Source organism: Thermobia domestica, chromosome 16, assembly GCF_964235325.1.
Source record: "Thermobia domestica chromosome 16, izTheDome1.hap1.1, whole genome shotgun sequence".
In the NCBI taxonomy this organism is placed as follows: Eukaryota; Metazoa; Arthropoda; class Insecta; order Zygentoma; family Lepismatidae; genus Thermobia; species Thermobia domestica.
In genome coordinates, this window is record NC_137469.1 from 120,766,312 (window position 1) to 120,790,482 (window position 24,171).

At 40.9% G+C, this 24,171-nt stretch overlaps 1 protein-coding gene across 1 annotated transcript in view; it reads left to right on the forward strand.

The window, feature by feature from the left end:
• Positions 1-24,171, forward strand: part of LOC145672601 (structural maintenance of chromosomes protein 6-like) — a 355,639-nt gene that overhangs the window by 13,443 nt on the left and 318,025 nt on the right. Inside the window, exon 2 of the mRNA XM_081741761.1 lies at positions 23,586-23,778. Within this exon, the coding sequence (XP_081597887.1) occupies positions 23,586-23,778 (193 nt within the window). The remainder of the gene's footprint in view (positions 1-23,585; positions 23,779-24,171) is intronic.

Here is a 24,171-nt window from a genome sequence, read left to right on the forward strand (position 1 = left end):
GAATCATCGAAGAACTAGATGTAAAGGATGCAACATATATTGTAGACGGAGGGTTTCTTCTTCACCATCTGCCATGGCCAAAAAATTGTACCTTTGGAGCTGTCTTAGAGAACTATTGTACACATGTTCTTAATAAATATGGTCAAAAATCTATCGTTGTTTTTGATGGTTACCCTAGTGAGCCTACCACGAAAAATGAAGAACAAAACAGGTGAGTGGCGAAAAAAATCTTCACAAGACATAATTTTTTGTCAAAACACAGTCTGGCCACGGGAAAAGACGAGTTCTTAGGTAATAGAAACAATAAGAAGAGATTATCGTTGGCTCTGGGGTCTGAACTCGTGAAACGGGGATTGACTGTAATTACAGCAGAGGAAGACGCAGATGTTGACATTGTAATGACGGCCATTCAACAGTTGAAAACTGCTTCAAAAGTTATTGTTGTAGGATCTGATACTGACCTGGTAGTCTTACTTACTGCTTTGTCTCCTGAGAAAGAAAGTGCTTCTGTTTACTTCTGTAAAGAGAAAGGTGGTGTGACTCCGAACACACGGTACTTCAGGATCGAAACATTGATTGAAAAGTTTGGAGATTGCCGGCAACTACTTTTGTTCTGTCATGCGTTTACAGGATGTGACACGACATCGTGTTTTTATGGTATGGGCAAATTAAAAGTAATAGATATGCTCAAATCACCGGAATTTCAAAACTGGGCCAGAGTATTTTTGGATATTTCAAAATCTAAAGGAGAAATATTATCTACAGGTGAAAAATTAGTTTTGGCTTTGTATGATTTGGGAAAATACTCAAATTTGAATGAAGCCCGATACCACAGATTTTTGTCTTTCACAAAGAAAAGTTCACTAAGATTTAACTTTGACCTGGCCAAACTACCTCCAACTTCTGAAGCGTGTAATAAACATTCGCTCAGAGTATTTTTGCAAGTACAGAAATGGTTAGGAAATAAACTTCCTAACACAGAATGGGGTTGGAGAATAGAATTAATTAAAGAAAACGGACGCTCCAAAAAGACATTGAAACCTATTCCCACATCCAAGCCGTTTGCACCAGACGAGCTTCTGTACATAATATCATGTTCGTGTAAGCAAGGATGTAGGCAATACTGTAAATGTAAAATAACTAAAATAGATTGCTCTGCAATGTGTGAGCACTGTATGGGCTGTCTTGCCTAAATTCACATTTCTATTCCGAGGAAGAACTTGTAGAATCATCATCCGAAAATTAAATAATATACTGTATAGCTACGGAAGATTAAGTTGAAAATACTGCAGTAAGCATAGCGGACATGTTCAAAATTAAGATGTAAACATAATAAAAAAAATGTTATAGATATAATTTCATACGCTAATTGACTGAGGAGATCCAAGGCAAAAAATAAGGAAATGAAGAGCAAACAAAATATTTCAAATTTTTATAGTTTATTTGTTTATCTAGAAATTATTAGATTTATAAAAAAATAGAAAATAAAATAAAATAATTTTATCACTTCTTAAGAAAAAAACAGAATGTGAAAATTATCAGTGTGTTGAATAGTTTTGGAGATAATACCTTTTGTCAGAAACGCTTATTTTTAAATTTGGAATGGTAATGAGGATAGAGTAAGGGTTAAAGCTTCACAGGGGAGGCAGGACTAAACAAAAATGCTTTTCTAACAATGCAGTGGTTTATTATTTAAAAAAAAGCTTTGTTATTATTATTTTTTTCTTTCGAAATGAAACATTGACTGATATTTGAGGCGATAATTTGAGCCCGCTCGTCTTCAAACTTACCTCGCTACATGGCTAATTTTAAGAGTAACCCCCACAATATATACACCGTTGGAAAGATAATTTTATGCTCTTTAAGATTTATTTGAAAATTTTTTCCATATCACAACTCACTAAGGAAATATAAGAGGAAAAACAAAATGGCGCGGGCGATTTTTTATAGTTTTTACTCTTTAGGTTAAAATTGCCAAGAAACCATTAGGTTTATGAAAAACTTTAAGGAATACGAAATTGTAGAGCACATTTCCCAGATTACGAGAAAAAAAGAAGCATGTCAATATGTCCATTAGTTTTGAAGATATGGCCTTTTTTCTAAAACGCCCATTTTTTAACTTTGAGGGGGCGTGGTGGAGAAAGCTCCAGGGGGAGGGGCGGGGACTTTTGGGAAAATGTTCCTCTCATAGTGGTCTATCACTTGGGAGAAAATCAGCTTTACCCAAATTTTTTCCTTGCAAAAACCTTTATTGACTGGGCTATTACCCAATAGCAGAGAGGAACGGATAGTGACATTCGTTTGTACTTCGTTTGCTCCCATTTGCTCCGCAGTAGCTTCGTTTGCTCCCTTACCGTTCCCGAGAAAATAGAAATTTAAACTGAGGGGCCAGAACAACGTCGTCCCAGCCCCCCCACCCAACTAAAAATAATCGCTGAGGGAAACGGATGGTGGCATTCGTTTGTACTTCGTTTGCTCCCATTTGCTCCGCAGTAGCTCCGTTTTCTCCCTTACCGTTCCCGAGAAAATAGAAATTTAAACTGAGGGGCCAGAACAACGTCGTCCCAGCCCCCCCACCCAACTAAAAATAATCGCTGAGGGAAACGGATGGTGGCATTCGTTTGTACTTCGTTTGCTCCCATTTGCTCCGCAGTAGCTCCGTTTTCTCCCTTACCGTTCCCGAGAAAATGGAACTTTAATGTGGGAGGCCAGAACAACGTCGTCCCAGCCCCTCCCCCCAACTAAAAATAATCGCTCAGGGAAACGGATGGTGGCATTCGTTTGCTCCCATTTGCTCCGCATTAGCTCCGTTTGCTCCCATACCGTTCCCGAGAAAATGGAACCTTAAAGTGGGGGGCCAGAACATCGTCGTCCCAGCCCCCCCACCCAACTAAAAATAATCGCTGAGGGAAACGGATGGTGACATTCGTTTGTAATTCGTTTGCTCTCATTTCTCCGCAGTAGCTCCGTTTGCTCTTTACCATTCCCGAGAAAACAGAAATTTAATCTCAGGGGCCAGAAAAAGGTGGTCCCAGACCCTCGAATTAAAAACAGTCACACAGAGGAACAGATGGTCGCATTCGTTTGTACTTCGTTTGCTCCCATTTGCTCCGCAGTAGCTCCGTTTGCTCCCTTACCGTTCCCTAGAAAATAGAAATTTAAACTGAGGGTCCAGAAAAAGATGGTCCCAAACCCTCGAATTAAAAACAGTCACAGAGAGGAACAGATGGTCGCATTCATTTGTACTTCGTTTGCTCCCATTTGCTCCGCAGTAGCTCCGTTTGCTCCCTTACCGTTCCCGAGAAAATAGAAATTTAAACTCAGGGGCCAGAAAAAGGTGGTCCCAGACCCTCGAATTAAAAACAGTCACAGAGAGAAACAGATGGTCGCATTCGTTTGTACTTCGTTTGCTCCCATTTGCTCCGCAGTAGCTCCGTTTGCTCCCTTATCGTTCCCGAGAAAATGGAACCTTAAAGTGGGGGGCAGAACAACGTCGTCCCAGCCCCCTCACCCAACTAAAAATTATCGCTGAGGGAAACGGATGGTGGCATTCGTTTGTACTTCGTTTTCTCCCATTTGCTCCGTTTGCTCCCTTACCGTTCCCGAGAAAATTGAAATTTAAACTGAGGGGCCAGAAAAAGGTGGTCCCAGACCCTCGAATTAAAAACAGTCACAGAGATGAACAGATGGTCGCATTCATTTGTACTTCGTTTGCTCCCATTTGCTCCGCAATAGCTCCGTTTGCTCCCTTACCTTTCCTGAGAAAATGGAACCTTAAAGTGGGGGGGGGGGCAGAACAACGTCGTCCCAGCCCCCCATCCAACTAAAAATAATCGTTGAGGGAAACGGATAGTGGCATTCGTTTGTACTTCGTTTGCTCTCGTTTGCTCCGCAGTAGCTCCGTTTGCTCCCTTACCGTTCCCAAGAAAATAGAAATTTAAACTGAGGGGCCAGAAAAAGGTGGTCCCAGACCCTCGAATTTAAAACAGTCACAGAGAGGAACAGATGGTTGTATTCGTTTGTACTTCGTTTGCTCCCATTTGCTCCGCAGTAGCTCCGTTTGCTCCCTTACCGTTCCCGAGAAAATAGAAATTTAAACTGAGGGTCCAGAAAAAGGTGGTCCCAAACCCTCGAATTAAAAACAGTCACAGAGAGGAACAGATGGCGTGCGTAGTCCTGGCCCCCCCACCATCACGCAATTCTTCGAAAACAATTTCAATCGTTTGTACTTCGTTTGCTCCCATTTGCTCCGCAGTAGCTCCGTTTGCTCCCTTACCGTTCCCGAGAAAATGGAACCTTAAAGTGGGGGGGGCCAGAACAACGTCGTTCCAGCCCCCCCACCCAACTAAAAATAATAGCTGAGGGGAACGGATGGTGGCATTCGTTTGTACTTCGTTTGCTCCCATTTGCTCCGTAGTTTCTGCGTTTGCTCCCCTACCGTTCCCGAAAAAATGGAAATTTAAAGTGGGGGGGGGGGCAGAACAACATGGTCCCAGCCCCCCCACCCAATAGCAGAGAGGAACGGATGGTGACATTCGTTTGTACTTCGTTTGCTCCCATTTGCTCCGCAGTAGCTCCGTTTGCTCCCTTACCGTTCCTGAGAAAATAGCAATTTAAACTGAGGGGCCAGAAAAACGTGGTCCCAGACCCTCGAATTAAAAACGGTCACAGAGAGGAACAGATGGTCGCATTCGTTTGTACTTCGTTTGCTCTCATTTGCTCCGCAGTAGCTCCGTTTGCTCCCTTACCGTTCCCGAGAAAATGGAACCGTAAAGTGGGGGGGGGGGGCAGAACAACGTCGTTCCAGCCTCCCCACCCAACTAAAAATAACAGCTGAGGCGGACGGATGGTGGCATTCGTTTGTGCTTCGTTTGCTCCCATTTGCTCCGCAGTAGCTCCGTTTGCTCCCTTACCGTTCCCGAGAAAATAGCAATTTAAACTGAGAGGCCAGAAAATGGTGGTCCCAGACCCTCGAATTAAAAACAGTCACAGAGAGGAACAGATGGTCGCATTCGTTTGTACTTCGTTTGCTCCCATTTGCTCCGCAGTAGCTCCGTTTGCTCCCCTTACGTTCTCGAGAAAATGGAACATTAAATTGGGGGGGGGGCGGAACAACGTCGTTCCAGCCCCTCACTCAACTAAAAATAATCGCTGAGGGGAACGGATGGCGGCATTCGATTGTACTTCGTTTGCTCCCATTTGCTCCGCAGTTCCTACGTTTGCTCCCCTACCATTCCCGATATAATAGAAATTTTATGTGGGAGGCCAGAACAACATGGTCCCTGGCCCCAAATCAATAGCAGATAGGAACGGATTGTGGCATTCGCTTGTACTTTATTTGCTCCCATTTGTCCCGCTGTTCCTAAGTTTGCATCCTTACCCTTTCCAAGAAAATGGAGATTTAAACTGTGAGGGGCCAGAAAAAAAGGAACCCAGGAACTTCGAGGGGCCAGAAAAAAGTGATCCCAGCCCCTCGAATTAAAAAAAAAACACAGAGAGAAACAGATGGTTGCATTCGTTTGTATTTCCTTTGGTCTCATTTGCTTCGCAGTTTGTCCGTTTGCTCCCCTACCGTTCGCGAGAAAGTAGAATTTTAAACTGGGGGTTCCAGAACAACATGGTTTTTGTCCCCCACTCGATGGTAGAGAGGAACGGATGGTGACATTCGCTTCTACTTCTTTTGCTCCCATTTGCTCCGCAGTTTCACAATTTGCTCTCCTGCCGTTCCCGAGAAAATGGAACATTAAACTGGTGGTCCAGGAAAACATAGTCCCAGCACGTCGAATTGCAAATAATTTCAATGAGGAACGGATGGCGGCATACGTTTGTTCTTGGTTTGCTTTGCAGTAGCTACGTTTACGCCCTTACCATTCCTGAGGAAATGAAACTTTAAAGTGGAAACTAGAACAAAATTGTCTCAGTATCCCACTCAAATAAAGATAGTAACATAGGGGAGCGGATGGTGGAATATTTTGTACTTCGTTAACTTCGATTTGCTTCGCAGTTTCTTGGGTTGCTCTCCTAACGTTCTCGAGTAAACAGAACTTACACACTTGATTTCAGCCACCCTCCCAACTTATATAATCGCAGAGGGGAGTGGATGTTGGCTATATCTCCTTTGTTAATATTTGCTGCACAATTGCTCTGAGTACTCGTCTACTCCGATTGATGTTAAGAAAGAGGAATTTTGAAGCGGCTGGTGTAGAAATGTGATCCCAGTCCTCACCCCCCTAAAAATTGGGGAACAGTAGGGAAGAAAGTGAAACAATTACAGAGCAATTCGCGGCAAATGACGCAAAAAATTATTTTTTACTACATTTTTTAGGAGGTTGAGGACTGGGATCACATTTCCACACCAACCGCTTCAAAATGCCTCTTTCTTAACAACAATCGGAGTAGATGAGTAGTCAGAGCAATTGTGAAGCAAATATGAATAAACGATATATAGCCAACATAAACTTCCCTCTGCGACTATATACGTCGGGACGGTGGCTGAAATCACGTGTTTAAGTTCTGCTTACTCGAGAACGTTAGGAAAAGTACAAAATAATGCCACGATCCGCTCCCCTATGTTATTATGTTTATTTGAGTGGAATGCTGGGAGAGTTTTGTTCTAGTCTCCACTCTAAAGTTCCATTTCCTCGGGAATGGTGAGTAAACGTAGCTACCGCGAAGCAAACCAACTACAAACGAATGCCGCCATCCGTTCCTCATTGAAATTATTTTCAATTCGAAGTGCTGGGACCACCAGTTTAATGTTCCATTTTCTCGGGAACGGCTGGGGAGCAAATTGAGAAACTGCGGAGAAAAGTGAAGCAAATGAAGTAGAAGCGAATGCCACCATCCGTTCCTCTCTATCATTGCGTGGGGGGCTAGGACCATGTTGTTCTGACTTTCCCAGTCTAAAATTCTATTTTTTCGCGAACGCCAGGGGTGCAACGGGACAAATTGCGGAGCATATGAGAGCAAAGGAAGTATAAACGATTGCGACCATCTGTTCATCTCCGTGATTTTTTTCTTTTAATTCGAGGAGCTGGGATCAATTTTTCTGGCCCCACGTAGTTCCCGGGCTCCTTTTTTCTGGCCCCTCACAGTTTAAAGTTCCATTTTTTGGGAACGGTAAGGATGCAAACTTAGGAACTGCGGAGCAAATGGGAGCAAATGAAGTACAAGCGAATGCGACCATCTGTTCCTCTCTGTGACTATTTTTAATTCGAGGGTCTGGGACCACCTTTTTCTGGCCTCTCAGTTTAAATTGCTATTTTCTCGGGAACGGTAAGGGAGCAAACGGAGCTACTGCGGAGCAAATGGGAGCAAACGAAGTACAAACGAATGTCATCATCCGTTCCTCTCTGCTATTGGGTGGGGGGGCTGGGACCATGTTGGTCTGGCCCCCCACTTTAAATTTCATTTTTTTTCGGGAACGGTAAAGGAGCAAACGCAGAAACTGCGTAGCAAATGGGAGCAAACGAAGTACAAACGAATGCCACCATCCGTTCCCCTCAGCTATTATTTTTAGTTGTGTGGGGAGGCGGGAACGACGTTGTTCAGCCCCTCCCCCCCACTTTACGGTTCCATTTTCTCGGGAACGGTAAGGGAGCAAACGGAGCTACTGCGGAGCAAATGAGAGCAAACGAAGTACAAACGAATGCGACCATCTGTTCCTCTCTGTGACCGTTTTTAATTCGAGGGTCTGGGACCACCTTTTTCTGGCCTCTCAGTTTAAATTGCTATTTTCTCGGGAACGGTAAGGGAGCAAACGGAGCTACTGCGGAGCAAATGGGAGCAAACGAAGTACAAAAGATTGAAATTGTTTTCGAAGAATTGCGTGATGGTGGGGGGGCCAGGACTACGCACGCGAACAGATGGACGCATTCATTTGTACTTTGTTTGCTCCCATTTGCTCCGCAGTAGCTCCGTTTGCTCCCTTATCGTTTCCGAGAAAATGGAACCTTAAAGTGGGGGGGCCAGAACAACGTCGTTCCAGCCCCCACCCAACTAAAAATAATTGCTGAGGGAAACGGATGGTGGCATTCATTTGTACTTTGTTTGCTCCCATTTGCTCTGCAGTTTCTGCGTTTGTTCCTTTACCGTTCCCGAAAAAAATGAAATTTAAAGTGGGGGGGAAGGGCAGAACAGCATGGTCCCAGCCCCCCACCCAATAGCAGAGAGGAACGGATAGTGACATTCGTTTGTACTTCGTTTGCTCCCATTTGCTCCGCAGTAGCTCCGTTTGCTCCCTTACCGTTCCCGAGAAAATAGAAATTTAAACTGAGGGGCCAGAACAACGTCGTCCCAGCCCCCCCACCCAACTAAAAATAATCGCTGAGGGAAACGGATGGTGGCATTCGTTTGTACTTCGTTTGCTCCCATTTGCTCCGCAGTAGCTCCGTTTTCTCCCTTACCGTTCCCGAGAAAATGGAACTTTAAAGTGGGGGGCCAGAACAACGTCGTCCCAGCCCCCCCACCCAACTAAAAGTAATCGCTCAGGGAAACGGATGGTGGCATTCGTTTGTACTTCGTTTGCTCCCATTTGCTTCGCAGTAGCTCCGTTTTCTCCCTTAGCGTTCCCGAAAAAATAGAACCTTAAAGTGTTGGGCCAGAACAACGTCGTCCCAGCCCCCCCACCCAACTAAAAATAATCGCTGAGGGAAACGGATGGTGACATTCGTTTGTACTTCGTTTGCTCTCATTTGCTCCGCAGTAGCTCCGTTTGCTCTTTACCGTTCCCGAGAAAACAGAAATTTAATCTCAGGGGCCAGAAAAAGGTGGTCCCAGACCCTCGAATTAAAAACAGTCACTCAGAGGAACAGATGGTCGCATTCGTTTGTACTTCGTTTGCTCCCATTTGCTCCGCAGTAGCTCCGTTTGCTCCCTTACCGTTCCCGAGAAAATAGAAATTTAAACTCAGGGGCCAGAAAAAGGTGGTCCCAGACCCTCGAATTAAAAACAGTCACAGAGAGGAACAGATGGTCGCATTCGCTTGTACTTCGTTTGCTCCCATTTGCTCCGCAGTAGCTCCGTTTGCTCCCTTATCGTTCCCGAGAAAATGGAACCTTAAAGTGGGGGGGCAGAACAACGTCGTCCCAGCCGCCCCACCCAACTAAAAATAATCGCTGAGGGAAACGGATGGTGGCATTCATTTGTACTTCGTTTTGCTCCCATTTGCTCCGTTTGCTCCCTTACCGTTCCTGAGAAAATTGAAATTTAAACTGAGGGGCCAGAAAAAGGTGGTCCCAGACCCTCGAATTAAAAACAGTCACAGAGAGGAACAGATGGTCGCATTCATTTGTACTTCGTTTGCTCCCATTTGCTCCGCAATAGCTCCGTTTTCTCCCTTACCTTTCCCGAGAAAATGGAACCTTAAAGTGGGGGGGCCAGAACAACGTCGTCCCAGCCCCCCACCCAACTAAAAATAATCGTTGAGGGAAACGGATAGTGGCATTCGTTTGTACTTCGTTTGCTCCCATTTGCTCCGCAGTAGCTCCGTTTGCTCCCTTACCGTTCCCGAGAAAATAGAAATTTAAACTGAGGGGCCAGAAAAAGGTGGTCCCAGACCCTCGAATTTAAAACAGTCACAGAGAGGAACAGATGGTCGCATTCATTTGTACTTCGTTTGCTCCCATTTGCTCCGCAATAGCTCCGTTTGCTCCCTTACCTTTCCCGAGAAAATGGAACCTTAAAGTGGGGGGGGGGGGCAGAACAACGTCGTCCCAGCCCCCCATCCAACTAAAAATAATCGTTGAGGGAAACGGATAGTGGCATTCGTTTGTACTTCGTTTGCTCTCGTTTGCTCCGCAGTAGCTCCGTTTGCTCCCTTACCGTTCCCAAGAAAATAGAAATTTAAACTGAGGGGCCAGAAAAAGGTGGTCCCAGACCCTCGAATTTAAAACAGTCACAGAGAGGAACAGATGGTTGTATTCGTTTGTACTTCGTTTGCTCCCATTTGCTCCGCAGTAGCTCCGTTTGCTCCCTTACCGTTCCCGAGAAAATAGAAATTTAAACTGAGGGTCCAGAAAAAGGTGGTCCCAAACCCTCGAATTAAAAACAGTCACAGAGAGGAACAGATGGACGCATTCATTTGTACTTTGTTTGCTCCCATTTGCTCCGCAGTAGCTCCGTTTGCTCCCTTATCGTTTCCGAGAAAATGGAACCTTAAAGTGGGGGGGCCAGAACAACGTCGTTCCAGCCCCCACCCAACTAAAAATAATTGCTGAGGGAAACGGATGGTGGCATTCATTTGTACTTTGTTTGCTCCCATTTGCTCTGCAGTTTCTGCGTTTGTTCCTTTACCGTTCCCGAAAAAAATGAAATTTAAAGTGGGGGGGAAGGGCAGAACAGCATGGTCCCAGCCCCCCACCCAATAGCAGAGAGGAACGGATAGTGACATTCGTTTGTACTTCGTTTGCTCCCATTTGCTCCGCAGTAGCTCCGTTTGCTCCCTTACCGTTCCCGAGAAAATAGAAATTTAAACTGAGGGGCCAGAACAACGTCGTCCCAGCCCCCCCACCCAACTAAAAATAATCGCTGAGGGAAACGGATGGTGGCATTCGTTTGTACTTCGTTTGCTCCCATTTGCTCCGCAGTAGCTCCGTTTTCTCCCTTACCGTTCCCGAGAAAATGGAACTTTAAAGTGGGGGGCCAGAACAACGTCGTCCCAGCCCCCCCACCCAACTAAAAGTAATCGCTCAGGGAAACGGATGGTGGCATTCGTTTGTACTTCGTTTGCTCCCATTTGCTTCGCAGTAGCTCCGTTTTCTCCCTTAGCGTTCCCGAAAAAATAGAACCTTAAAGTGGGGGGCCAGAACAACGTCGTCCCAGCCCCCCCACCCAACTAAAAATAATCGCTGAGGGAAACGGATGGTGACATTCGTTTGTACTTCGTTTGCTCTCATTTGCTCCGCAGTAGCTCCGTTTGCTCTTTACCGTTCCCGAGAAAACAGAAATTTAATCTCAGGGGCCAGAAAAAGGTGGTCCCAGACCCTCGAATTAAAAACAGTCACACAGAGGAACAGATGGTCGCATTCGTTTGTACTTCGTTTGCTCCCATTTGCTCCGCAGTAGCTCCGTTTGCTCCCTTACCGTTCCCGAGAAAATAGAAATTTAAACTCAGGGGCCAGAAAAAGGTGGTCCCAGACCCTCGAATTAAAAACAGTCACAGAGAGGAACAGATGGTCGCATTCGCTTGTACTTCGTTTGCTCCCATTTGCTCCGCAGTAGCTCCGTTTGCTCCCTTATCGTTCCCGAGAAAATGGAACCTTAAAGTGGGGGGGCAGAACAACGTCGTCCCAGCCGCCCCACCCAACTAAAAATAATCGCTGAGGGAAACGGATGGTGGCATTCATTTGTACTTCGTTTTGCTCCCATTTGCTCCGTTTGCTCCCTTACCGTTCCTGAGAAAATTGAAATTTAAACTGAGGGGCCAGAAAAAGGTGGTCCCAGACCCTCGAATTAAAAACAGTCACAGAGAGGAACAGATGGTCGCATTCATTTGTACTTCGTTTGCTCCCATTTGCTCCGCAATAGCTCCGTTTGCTCCCTTACCTTTCCCGAGAAAATGGAACCTTAAAGTGGGGGGGCCAGAACAACGTCGTCCCAGCCCCCCACCCAACTAAAAATAATCGTTGAGGGAAACGGATAGTGGCATTCGTTTGTACTTCGTTTGCTCCCATTTGCTCCGCAGTAGCTCCGTTTGCTCCCTTACCGTTCCCGAGAAAATAGAAATTTAAACTGAGGGGCCAGAAAAAGGTGGTCCCAGACCCTCGAATTTAAAACAGTCACAGAGAGGAACAGATGGTTGTATTCGTTTGTACTTCGTTTGCTCCCATTTTCTCCGCAGTAGCTCCGTTTGCTCCCTTACCGTTCCCGAGGAAATTGAAATTTAAACTGAGGGTCCAGAAAAAGGTGGTCCCAAACCCTCGAATTAAAAACAGTCACAGAGAGGAACAGATGGTCGCATTCATTTGTACTTTGTTTGCTCCCATTTGCTCCGCAGTAGCTCCGTTTGCTCCCTTACCGTTCCTGAGAAAATGAAACCTTAAAGTGGGGGGCCAGAACAACGTCGTCCCAGCCCCCCCACCCAACTAAAAATAATCGTTGAGGGAAACGGATGGTGGCATTCGTTTGTACTTCGTTTGCTCCCATTTGCTCCGCAGTAGCTCCGTTTGCTCCCTTACCGTTCCCGAGAAAATATAAATTTAAACTGAGGGGCCAGAAAAAGGTGGTCTCAGACCCTCCAATTATAAACAGTCACAGAGAGGAACAGATGGTCGCATTCGTTTGTACTTCGTTTGCTCCCATTTGCTCCGCAGTAGCTCCGTTTTCTCCCTTACCGTTCCCGAGAAAATGGAACATTAAACTGGTGGTCCAGGAAAACATAGTCCCAGCACCTCGTATTGAAAATAATTTCAATGAGGAACGGATGGAGGCATTCGTTTGTTCTTGGTTTGCTTCGCAGTAGCTACGTTTACGCCCTTACCATTCCCGATTAAATGGAACTTTAAAGTGGAAACTGGAACAAAATTGTCTTAGCATCCCACTCAAATAAACATAGTAACATAGGGGAGCGGATGGTGGAATATTTTGTACTTCGTTAACTTCGATTTGCTTCGCAGTTTCTTGGGTTGCTCTCCTAGCGTTCTCGAGTAAACAGAACTTACACACTTGATTTCAGCCACCCTCCCAACTTACATAATCGCAGAGGGGAGTGGATGTTGGCTATATCTCGTTTGTTCATATTTGCTCCACAATTGCTCTGAGTACTCGTCTACTCCGATTGATGTTAAGAAAGAGGAATTTTGAAGCGGCTGGTGTGGAAATGTGATCCCAGTTCTCAACCCCCTAAAAATGAGGGAACAGTAGGGAAGAAAGTGAAACAATTCCAGAGCAATTCGCGGCAAATCACGCAAAAAATTTTTACTACATTTTTTAGGAGGTTGAGGACTGGGATCACATTTCCACACCAACCGCTTCAAAATTTCTCTTTGTTAACAACAATCGGAGTATACGAATACTCAGAGCAATTGTGTAGCAAATATGGAAAAACAAGATATAGCCAACATCCACTCCCCTCTGCGATTATATACGTCGGGACGGTGGCTGAGATCACGTGTTTAAGTTCTGCTTACTCGAGAACGTTAGGGAAGCAACCCAAGTATCTGTTAAGAAAATCGAAGCTAAAGAAGTACAAAATAATGCCACGATCCGTTCCCCTATGTTATTATGTTTATTTGAGTGGGATGCTGGGAGAATTTTGTTCTAGTCTCCACTTTAAAGTTCCATTTCCTCGGGAATGGTGAGTAAACGTAGCTACCGCGAAGCAAACCAAGTACAAACCAATCCCGCCATCCGTAGCTCATTGAAATTATCTTCAATTCGAGGTGCTGGGACTACGCTTTCCTGGACCACCAGTTTAATGTTCTATTTTCTCGGTAACGGCAAGGGAGCAAATTGAGAAAATGCGAAGAAAATTGACGCAAATGAAGTAGAAGCGAATGCCACCATCCGTTCCTCTCTACCATTGCGTGGGGGGCTAGGACCATGTTGTTCTGACTCTCCCAGTCTAAAATTCTATTTTTTCGCGAACGCCAGGGGAGCAACCAGACAAATTGCGGAGCAAATGAGAGCAAAGGAAGTATAAACGGTTGGGACCATCTGTTCCTCTCCGTGATTTTTTTTTTAATTCGAGGGGCTGGGATCACTTTTTTCTGGCCCCTCGAAGTTCACGGCTCCTTTTTTCTGGCCCCTCACAGTTTAAAGTTCCATTTACTTGGGAACGGTAAGGATGCAAACTTAGGAACTGCGGAGCAAATGAAGTGCAAGCGAATGCCACAATCCGTTGCTATCTGCTATTGATTGGGGGCTGGGACCATGTTATTTTGGCCCCCTACTTTAAATTTCTATTTTCTCGGGAACGGTAAGGGAGCAAATGGGAGCAAGCGAAGTACAAACGAATGTTACTATCCGTTCCTCTCTGCTATTGGGTGGGCGGGCTGGGACCATGTTGTTCTGGCTCCCACTTTAAATTTCATTTTTTTTCGGGAACGGTAAGGGAGCAAAGGGAGCTACTGCGGAGCAAATGGGAGCAAACGAAGTACAAACGAATGCCACCATCCGTTCCCCTCAGCGATTATTTTTAGTTTTGTGGGGGGGGGGGCGCTGGGACGACGTTGTTCTCGCCCCCCCACTTTAAGGTTCCATTTTCTCAGGAACGATAAGGGAGCAAACGGAGCTACTGAGGAGCAAATGGAAGCAAACGAAGTACAAACGAATGCGACCATCTGTTCTTCTCTGTGACTGTTTTTAATTCGGAGGTCTGGGACCATCTTCTTCTGGCCCCTCAGTTTAAATTTCTATTTTCTCGGGAACGGTATGGGAGCAAACGGAGCTACTGCGGAGCAAATGGGAGCAAACGAAGTACAAACGAATGTCTTCATCCGTTCCTCTCTGCAATTGGGTGGGGGGGCTGGGACCATGTTGTTCTGGCCCCCCACTTTAAATTTCAATTTTCTCGGGAACGGTAAGGGAGCAAACGGAGCTACTGCGGAGCAAATGGGAGCAAACGAAGTACAAACGAATGCCACCATCCGTTTCCCTCAGCGATTATTTTTAGTTGTGTGGGGGGGGGGCTGGGACGACGTTGTTCTGGCCCCCCCACTTTAAGGTTCCATTTTCTCAGGAACGATAAGGGAGCAAACGGAGCTACTGAGGAGCAAATGGAAGCAAACGAAGTACAAACGAATGCGACCATCTGTTCTTTTCTGTGACTGTTTTTAATTCGGAGGTCTGGGACCACCTTTTTCTGGCCCCTCAGTTTAAACTTCTATTTTCTCGGGAACGGTAAGGGAGCAAACGGAGCTACTGCGGAGCAAATGGGAGCAAACCAAGTACAAACGATTGAAATTGTTTTCGAAGAATTGTGTGATGGTGGGGGGGCCAGGATTACGCACGCGTCATAGTGTAGTGTAGTGCTGTTTTAAAATATTAAGAAGAATTAGTGTTATAAAGTTTGAAGTAAGAAGGACAACTTCATATTTCATGCCCGAAGACTAACGTGTGAATTCACACCAAAAGAAGGGTATCCTTTACTTTAGTAAATGCATATAATAAGAAAACACATAACTGGGGTACTTGATTCCATGATAATTAAAACATGTTTCACAAATACTTATGAACATTTACAGAATTAATATTAATATGGACCACATCAGTGGTAAAAATGAGGGAGAACACGGGGTACGCCATTGCCCCACTTCCAAAAATATTAATAGCGTTCCCCCACTTCCTAAAAAATTACAATGGGCAAGGATAGGCACGAGGGACGGAGTGACGACATGCGTCCCCCTACCTTTTCAGATCTACTTTACCTCTACATCACATAATATAAAAATTGTAGGAATAGGTGTAATGCTAATTAAAATGCATTAATTGCTTCTCTTGAGTGAAATATTAGTTTTTCTATATAGTTTTTTCCTCTTACGTTTTATATAACAACGATTTTGAAAATTAAAATTTATTCATATTTCATGCTCGTTTTATTAATTTAGCTATTTGGCATAAATAAATAATACAAAAATGATTATTTTGTCAAATGAAATATTTTTTCTTAGGAAAAATCATTTTTTTAAAAAATTTTAACGAAAACGGCTACATTTACGTAAAAGGTGCTAATAATATAATATGTGGAACGTACTTAGACCTTCCTTTTAAGAAAAAGAAAATTATAATCGAATAATTAGGAGCGAAGTTATAAGGGGTTAAGCGAGCGATGACACATAATTCCTCCCACCTCCTTCCCCTTCCCAGTCGCGGGTCTGACATGTCCACCATCACTCTTCTTATTTCTTACCTTACAAGGAACAAAATGATACCATCCACAATACTCTACCATTAAATTGCACACGGGATGAAAAGATGACCACTAGAAAACTGACTATTAAATTCTTGAACAGTTCCAGAAGGAGCGAAATTCTGTCATTTAAATTTGGAGAAGGGTAGGGAAAACAGAATGAATATCGATAGTGATCACTAGGACTCATATTTCTATGACTAGAGGTCTACACGGATATATAATATTATAAGTGCATCCGTAACATCTCAATCCATACCCTAATCCGCAACAACTCAATCCATACCCTAATTCGCAACATCTCAATCCACACCCGCATCCACATAATCTCAATCCGCAACATTTCTATATGCATCCGCACGTAATAATTATTGTAACTTTATATTTTATGAATCCTATAATATATTAATAAAATTAAAGCAAAATTTTAAATATGATTCTCCCCTTTTGCGAGTCAGCTACTCGAAATAAAATGGAATAAAGTACATACAAAAACAAATTACTGAATTAATAAATAAAACGTGCATACTTAAGGTCCCCTCTAAAGCGGATTTATGACAAGAAGATTGTCAAGTTGGTAATATCATATCTGCCATGTAACACACATATACAGGTATAATTAAATACTGCATTTCCAGTTCGTTTAAAATTACTTTAGTATTCACCAAAACTTACTACGATAATTATTTCAATAAATTAAACAATCTTTAATCCTTTTAGGCTTTGTATTTCCTAAATACTTATTATTCATTTAGCAGAAATTAAAAAAAAAACTTAAATCAACTTAGATTTCCTCACTTATTTATTACATTTAACAGCATGAAAACAAGTTTAAACATGTCTAACCACAACACTTGTTAGGTACCGGACTATTATCCTTGTTGCTCTCAAACAAATTATACATAAACATCATCGTTGCATGAATAACTCCCGAACTAGTGGGAATTATTAATTTTTTCCAACAAATTAGTAAAGAATTCTGGACCATAACATGATAATTACTGTTACATAAACTTTGCTTACTTATTGAATAGCGCTATATATTCACATATCATTTTTCTTTCCATATATTACAATTATTTCTTATTTTGTACTCATATTATTAAATTATGCTTCATTACTTCATTCACATCATATAGGCACATCAACAAACAGCATTTATGAAATGAAATGAAATGAAATCTTTGAGTTTACATCCTACAGTAATGTCAGTTAGGCTAAAGAAGACGGTGATGATGAGAAGTGAATGAAATGGTGGAATGAAGAAAGTGGGAGGAAACGGGAGAACCCTGAGGAAACCCACGCACACTGTGTTTGTCCACTAGAAAGTTCACTTGGAAAAAACAGGGTTTGAACCCGGGAACCCATTTACCAGAGGTGAACGCTCTACCACTGAGCCACCGCGGCCCCAATAAGCAGCATTTATAAACTACAATTAGCAGTTGGTCCACTATAATATGCTCAGTTATTTAAAGAAGCCAAATAAAGTTAACATACACCTTAAAGAAAGAATACATAACAATTTTATGTTAGTTCGAACTCTTCTTCGGGCGCAGAAAATTTATTACAAAATTTTGAAAAGATTTTTAAGCTTCATAAACAAGTCATTATTAATTATGAATATAAATCAAAGTAAATTACAACATTTCAAACAAAATAAACATTGCGCCAAGACGTGTAAGGTGCCTTATCATTCCTTGTAATTGAAAAATTCCTCAGGTAGAAAATTCTTTTAATTATAGTTAGTTAGCAATCGTAGTCATTATTAAGTAAAAAAGTGTCCTCTACATTATCATGTAACGTCCAATAACAACTACGTTGTCATATATTTACATAATTTAAATTTCATTTTTAGAAAAACTAACTAAAGAATTTAAAATACAGTATTATTACAAGAGTGTGTACAATTGTTTATTATTTCTATATATATATATATATATATATATATATATATATATATATATATATATATATATATATATATATATATATATATATATATATCATTTTGTGTATTTCTGCAATCTCTAGAGTAGTTACGGAATCTATAATTACGTGGAGAATTAAGTCTAATGTACTGATTATTTCTGAAATTTGAAGTGTCACCATTTCTACTAAGATTAAATTCGGTTGAGTTATTCCTGTTATTATGAGGAAATCTGTTGCTTCTCAAACTACTGCTATTACCTCTCTTAATATTTATGTCTCGCACAGGTTATTGGTTAACTTGATTTCTTTGAACTATGTTACATCATCATTTGATTTTCAAAATTTTGGACTATAATAAGTAGATTATTGAAGTTAATGCATTGAGAAGATATAAGTATTTGCTATAATATGAAAGACAGAACCATTCGTATATTGGCGATGATACGTGATTCCTGTTGAAAAGGATTCAACAACTTCAAATCATTATAGCCCGTTATAACAAAATCAGTAATGCTTTTATCTACTCTTGAATCAAAACGCGTATTCCTTTTCTTAGCGTCCGTATTAGCTAGAACGAAATCGTTCTCAAAATTTGTAATTAATTCTCTTTAAAATCACAATAAGTGCGTAAGTTACTCTGTATAGCCTTAAACTATACAGAACACGGCGGTAATAAAATATGAGATAAAATTTTAACAATACTAGATCTATCGACATCTATCAAATTGCACTCAGCTTCCAATTTTTCAGGAAATGTGCTAGCTGGAATATCATCAGAACATCCACTAAATCTTATTTCACTAAACTTAAACTGTTTTAAACTTCAGAGCAGAGCAGAGCAGAGATTTCTTGGCGGTTTTTGTGGTTGATTTAAGTACTGGGCTTGGGCCCTTGCCTTCCATTTGTGTTGTTGACTGTCGTTTGTTTTGCGTGCGTATTTGTTGTGAGAGAGGACGCAACTGTCGCGCTCCTCTTTTGCTGTTCCTATGTCAGTTTAGTGGTTGTGCGTTTTAGGGGTGCGGCATCTTGTAAGTTCGTCTTCTTGGGTTGGCCGTTCCTATGGTGGCTATGTGTTGGTGTGGCGAGGCTCTGATTGTCCTCCAGAAGTTGGCTGATCTGTGAATTCTGTAGTCATGTAGAAATGGGAGTTCCAAATCTTCATGTATTTGCTCGAGGCGAGTGTCTCTCGAGTGTCCAGTGATAGCCCTGGCTACTCTGTTCTGGATGACTTGTAGTTGGCTGAGGTGCGTTTTTGCTGCGTGTTGCCATGCAGGGTGGGCATACATCAGGATGGGACGAATGCTCATCTGATATATATAGCGTTTGGTTTTCAGGGTGAGGGATGGAGAGAGGAGTAGCGGTAGCAAGGCTTGATGGCGTTGACTGGCTTTCTTGGCGATGGAATGTATGTGGTGAGCAAATGTAAGTTTCCTGTCCAGTATTATTCCGAGGTATTTGGCATCATCTCGGTTCTGGAGGGGTGTTCCAGCCATGGTGATCCTGACGTGAACCCTTCTTCTGTTTCTTGTGAAGTTTACTACTGAGGTCTTCTGTTCGCTGACTTTGATCTTCCACTCTTCAGACCATCGGTGGAGAAGTTCGGCGTGTCGTCTGAGGTATAGTTCGGCGTATCTGATGTTTCCATGGCTGGCAAAGATTGCCGTGTCGTCTGCGAATGTTGCTACCGCTGTGTTGGGGGTTGTGGGAATGTCCGCCGTGTACATGGCGTAGAGGGTTGGGGATAGGCAGGATCCTTGGGGGACTCCTGCTAGGATAGGTCTGGAGGGTGTTAGGTGTCCTGCATGGACAACACGAAAGGTTCTTCCTTGAAGAAAGGATTTAAACTTCCTTAATTTGGTTATGATTTACGTGAGCATGAACATCCCGCTGCACATGAGCTTCTGTACTTCGTATTGTTCTTTTTTCTTCATCTGCACTCCTGGAAGTAGAACCCATGTCTTCTATACCAGAATATCGTTCCTGTGGATGCCTAGATTCTTCACCAAGTCTGAATTTTTAATGATATTAGCTGCGGCACCTACTAGGTTCAAATAGGATTATGGTTGCCATCTACCATTTTAAACTTCTCCTTTAGAGTTTGCACTTCTTCTTAGAGTCTCTGAGTATGGTCCGAATATTCATAAACCTGAGTTTCCATTGCCTTAACAGAGCTCTAACAGCGTGAAAATTGTGAAGAATTTGTCCTAGTTTAGCATGAGTTTCCACTTGACATTTAACTGTTGTGTAGTTTGGTCCATTTTGTCATTTAATTTTCGAGTTATCTGTTGCTTAGTTAGCTACATTTTGTTATTTAACAGCTGTGTAATTTGTTCCTTTTTGTGCTTTAGCTGTTGCGTATTATTTCCATTTCGTCATTTAGCTGTTGAATGATTGAATTCATTTGCTGGCCTAGTTGTCGTGTAAGATCGATCACATTCCATGTTGACGCAGATGTTGTCATTATTATTTCCTCTAGCACTAAAGCTATCTTCGTTTTCTGGAATAATCATTTTAATATTTTTCTACACTTTCTTGTTATTCCGTAGTAAAATATAATCCGTTATAGCAGATTATTTATGACGTAAGTGAGACAATTTTACCCTTCACTGGAACTAATCTCAATAAGGTTCTGGGTGCGAAACACCAAAAATATATGTATATGTAGCACACACACACACACACATATATATATATATATATATATATATATATATATATATATATATATATATATATATATATAAAATTAAATATTGTGGTCCCAGTTCGTTTGAAGTTACTTTAATATCCACTAAAACTTAGTACAATAATTATTCAATAAATTATATTTATTCCTTTTAAAGTTTGTATTTCGTTAATGCATTTCAATCATTTCGCAGAAATTAGAAATACACGAATAACACAAACAGCACAAATAGAACAAGTTTAAAGAAGTCTGGTCACTACATTTGTTATCATAAGGCACCTACTAGGTTCAAATAGGATTATGGTTGCCATCTACCATTTTAAACTTCTCCTTTAGAGTTTGCACTTCTTCTTAGAGTCTCTGAGTATGGTGCGAATATTCATAAACCTAGTTTCCATTGCCTTAACAGAGCTCTAACAGCGTGAAAATTGTGAAGAATTTGTCCTTGTTTAGCATGAGTTTCCACTTGACATTTAACTGTTGTGTAGTTTGGTCCATTTTGTCATTTAATTTTCGAGTTATCTGTTGCTTAGTTAGCTACATTTTGTTATTTAACAGCTGTGTAATTTGTTCCGTTTTGTCCTTTAGCTGTTGCGTATTATTTCCATTTCGTCATTTAGCTGTTGAATGATTGAATTCATTTGCTGGCCTAGTTGTCGTGTAAGATCGATCACATTCCATGTTGACGCAGATGTTGTCATAATATTATTATTTCCTCTAGCACTAAAGCTATCTTCGTTTTCTGGAATAATCATTTTAATATTTTTCTACACTTTCTTGTTATTCCGTAGTAAAATATAATCCGTTATAGCAGATTATTTATGACGTAAGTGAGACAATTTTACCCTTCACTGGAACTAATCTCAATAAGGTTCTGGGTGCGAAACACCAAAAATATATGTATATGTAGCACACACACACACACACATACATATATATATATATATATATATATATATATATATATATATATATATATATATATATATATATATATATAAAATTAAATATTGTGGTCCCAGTTCGTTTGAAGTTACTTTAATATCCACTAAAACTTAGTACAATAATTATTCAATAATTTATATTTATTCCTTTTAAAGTTTGTATTTCGTTAATGCATTTCAATCATTTCGCAGAAATTAGAAATACACGAATAACACAAACAGCACAAATAGAACAAGTTTAAAGAAGTCTGGTCACTACATTTGTTATCATAAGGTACTGGACTATTGTCCTTATTGTCCTAAAATTAAATATACGTAAACGTTATCCTTGCAGTCAGTTAATTTCGGAGCAAACATTTCTTTTTCAAAAAATCTGTTTATATGATAACTTTTAAGACATGAGCGTTTTTGTTTAGATCGGAAAAGTGAAATGGAGTAAAATGTTTTTCAGAAACAAGAATAAATCGATTGAAACTCATATACAATCACTTTAGGAGTTAATATTTATAGTAGGAATTTATTTATAATAGAGCAAATGGAAAAATCAATGAAAATCCAGAGAAATGCAACTTTCCCTTGAGGGTTATTTGTCCCTTGAAAGTAAATATACTAATTCGCGACGTCAATTGTCTTTTTTTTATTTTTACAAGTATCCGTAACTTTATCACCTAAATTAAAACTTAATTCGCAAAAAGCTATGTTGTTGCGAATATCCTCATTCGCACAGATCTCTATCTCTGGAATAAACTCTGAAAATATGCATGAATATATATGCTGAAAAATCTTAAAATATGACTTAAGATAACCTTGTTATTATGTTATATATATTATGTATGTTATTATGTTATACTGTATATCCTACATGCAACGCTATATACAATATTTAAACACTCTAAATAATAACGTTTCTTTCAAGGTCAATACTTTATGGAATCGAATACTCAATCTTACAGAATGCTACATTCTTTGAAATTTGAAAGAAAAGTAGAATCTTAACATAATTAGCTTGACACCCACACAACCTCTCAGATTCTTCAATCAAAGAATCATTGAAACTAACTCAGTGACGATTAAGTCATTATTTCTAGGAATTCAACCACGACGAAATAAATCATTTAATATATGTATAGTAATCAATAATTTTTAAATGGACCAAACGTTAAATACTGTTGATAGTGGCTAAGACAAAGAGGGAAGAGATGAAAATTTATATTTGACAGGATTGTCTACCTTGAAAAACAGTTTCCGTCCAATAGATGATCAGCGACCTGCTTTGCTATTTTGCAATGAAAAGGAAAGAGAGATGAGGTTAAGAAAATTTGTTTTGATTGCCTATCAGCTAACTTGGAACGAATAATATGTTTATGATGGAAACGTTGTTAATAGATAATATATGCTTCAATACGGTAGGAAGCATGTGACTGGTCACCGCAGTGAAAACTGCGGAATACAAGTTTGTCAACAACAGAAGTCTTTATGACGTATGTTGATAAATTGATTCAAAAGGACCATAAAGCACCTTTTGCGTGCTTATGTATCTGACTTGAGATAGAATGTTTTGCAGTACTGAAATATTTGTGTCCGATGGCTGTTGAATGCACTATAGAAAGATAATAAACTAAAACGATTAATAATCAGTTTTTCATTTCTTTAGAGATACGCTACTGAGGACAGATTTTTCAAAATCAAATGGTGTGTTGCAAACTTGACGAAATCATCTCGTTCACATTAGCAAAAGACTAGCTATACTCTTCTTCAGCAAACAGAAAGAAATTTTGTATGTTTAGTGAAGAAAGTTAAGGAAGAAAAACTCCATGGTAATGGAAAGTCTGGCTTAGAATAGGGAAGAGTGTGTCAAACCAATCAAATGATTGCTGATCTGAGGAGAAATGGAAGATTTATTTATTGTAAGTGTAATCGAAAGCGTATTTGAGAGAAATTGTTAATGTGAACATCGTTAAATGTAATTTGGTGTGAAGATGAGTATCGAAGACGAAATGTTGTTTACGATGGTAGAGTGAGTGAGATTGGCAAATGCCAACTTCTAGTTTGGTGGAAACGTTCTTATCCAATTACACCAATGTCAAGTGACTGTGTTACATTAAGATAATTCAATTTTTCTAATGTGTTGCTGGAAATTACTGTACATTTACGCTCTCAATATAAATTCCTTTTGTAGGACATTTTGAACAATGAAGTTAGAATTCATGGCAAAGATATTGAGGTTGAAGAAGATAGCGAGTGTAGGACTAATTATAATCCTTACGTTCCTCGTGTTGATAACCTCCGAGAAGACATCCAAGACCTTCCATGTGATCCGAAAGCCTCAGTTCATGACGTGTTGACAGATAAGGGTGGCAGCAAAAGTACTAGTAAGTGTGTTACAAGTATAATTTATTATATATAGTGAAACCTCTGAATAACGGACATTGATGGGACATGATTATTAGCTCGTAAATGAGAGGTTACACAAATTTACTCACAGTTCCGTAATTGAATACAGTAACTGTAAATTCATTAATTAGAAATTTAAATATAGACTAATATCGAAGTACTGTACTCAATGTTCGAATTAGTGGGGGACATTCCACTCTCTAATGCAGTGGCATAACTTACGGGCCCACAGCGCTCACAATGTTGAGACGAAAGAAACATGTCAAAAGGAACCCAATTAGTTTTTTAAGATTGACTTTATGATGTTATAAATCACATTTAAGATTTCATATTTGACACCCTTTTATAAATTTTGTTTTGCAATCTTCTAG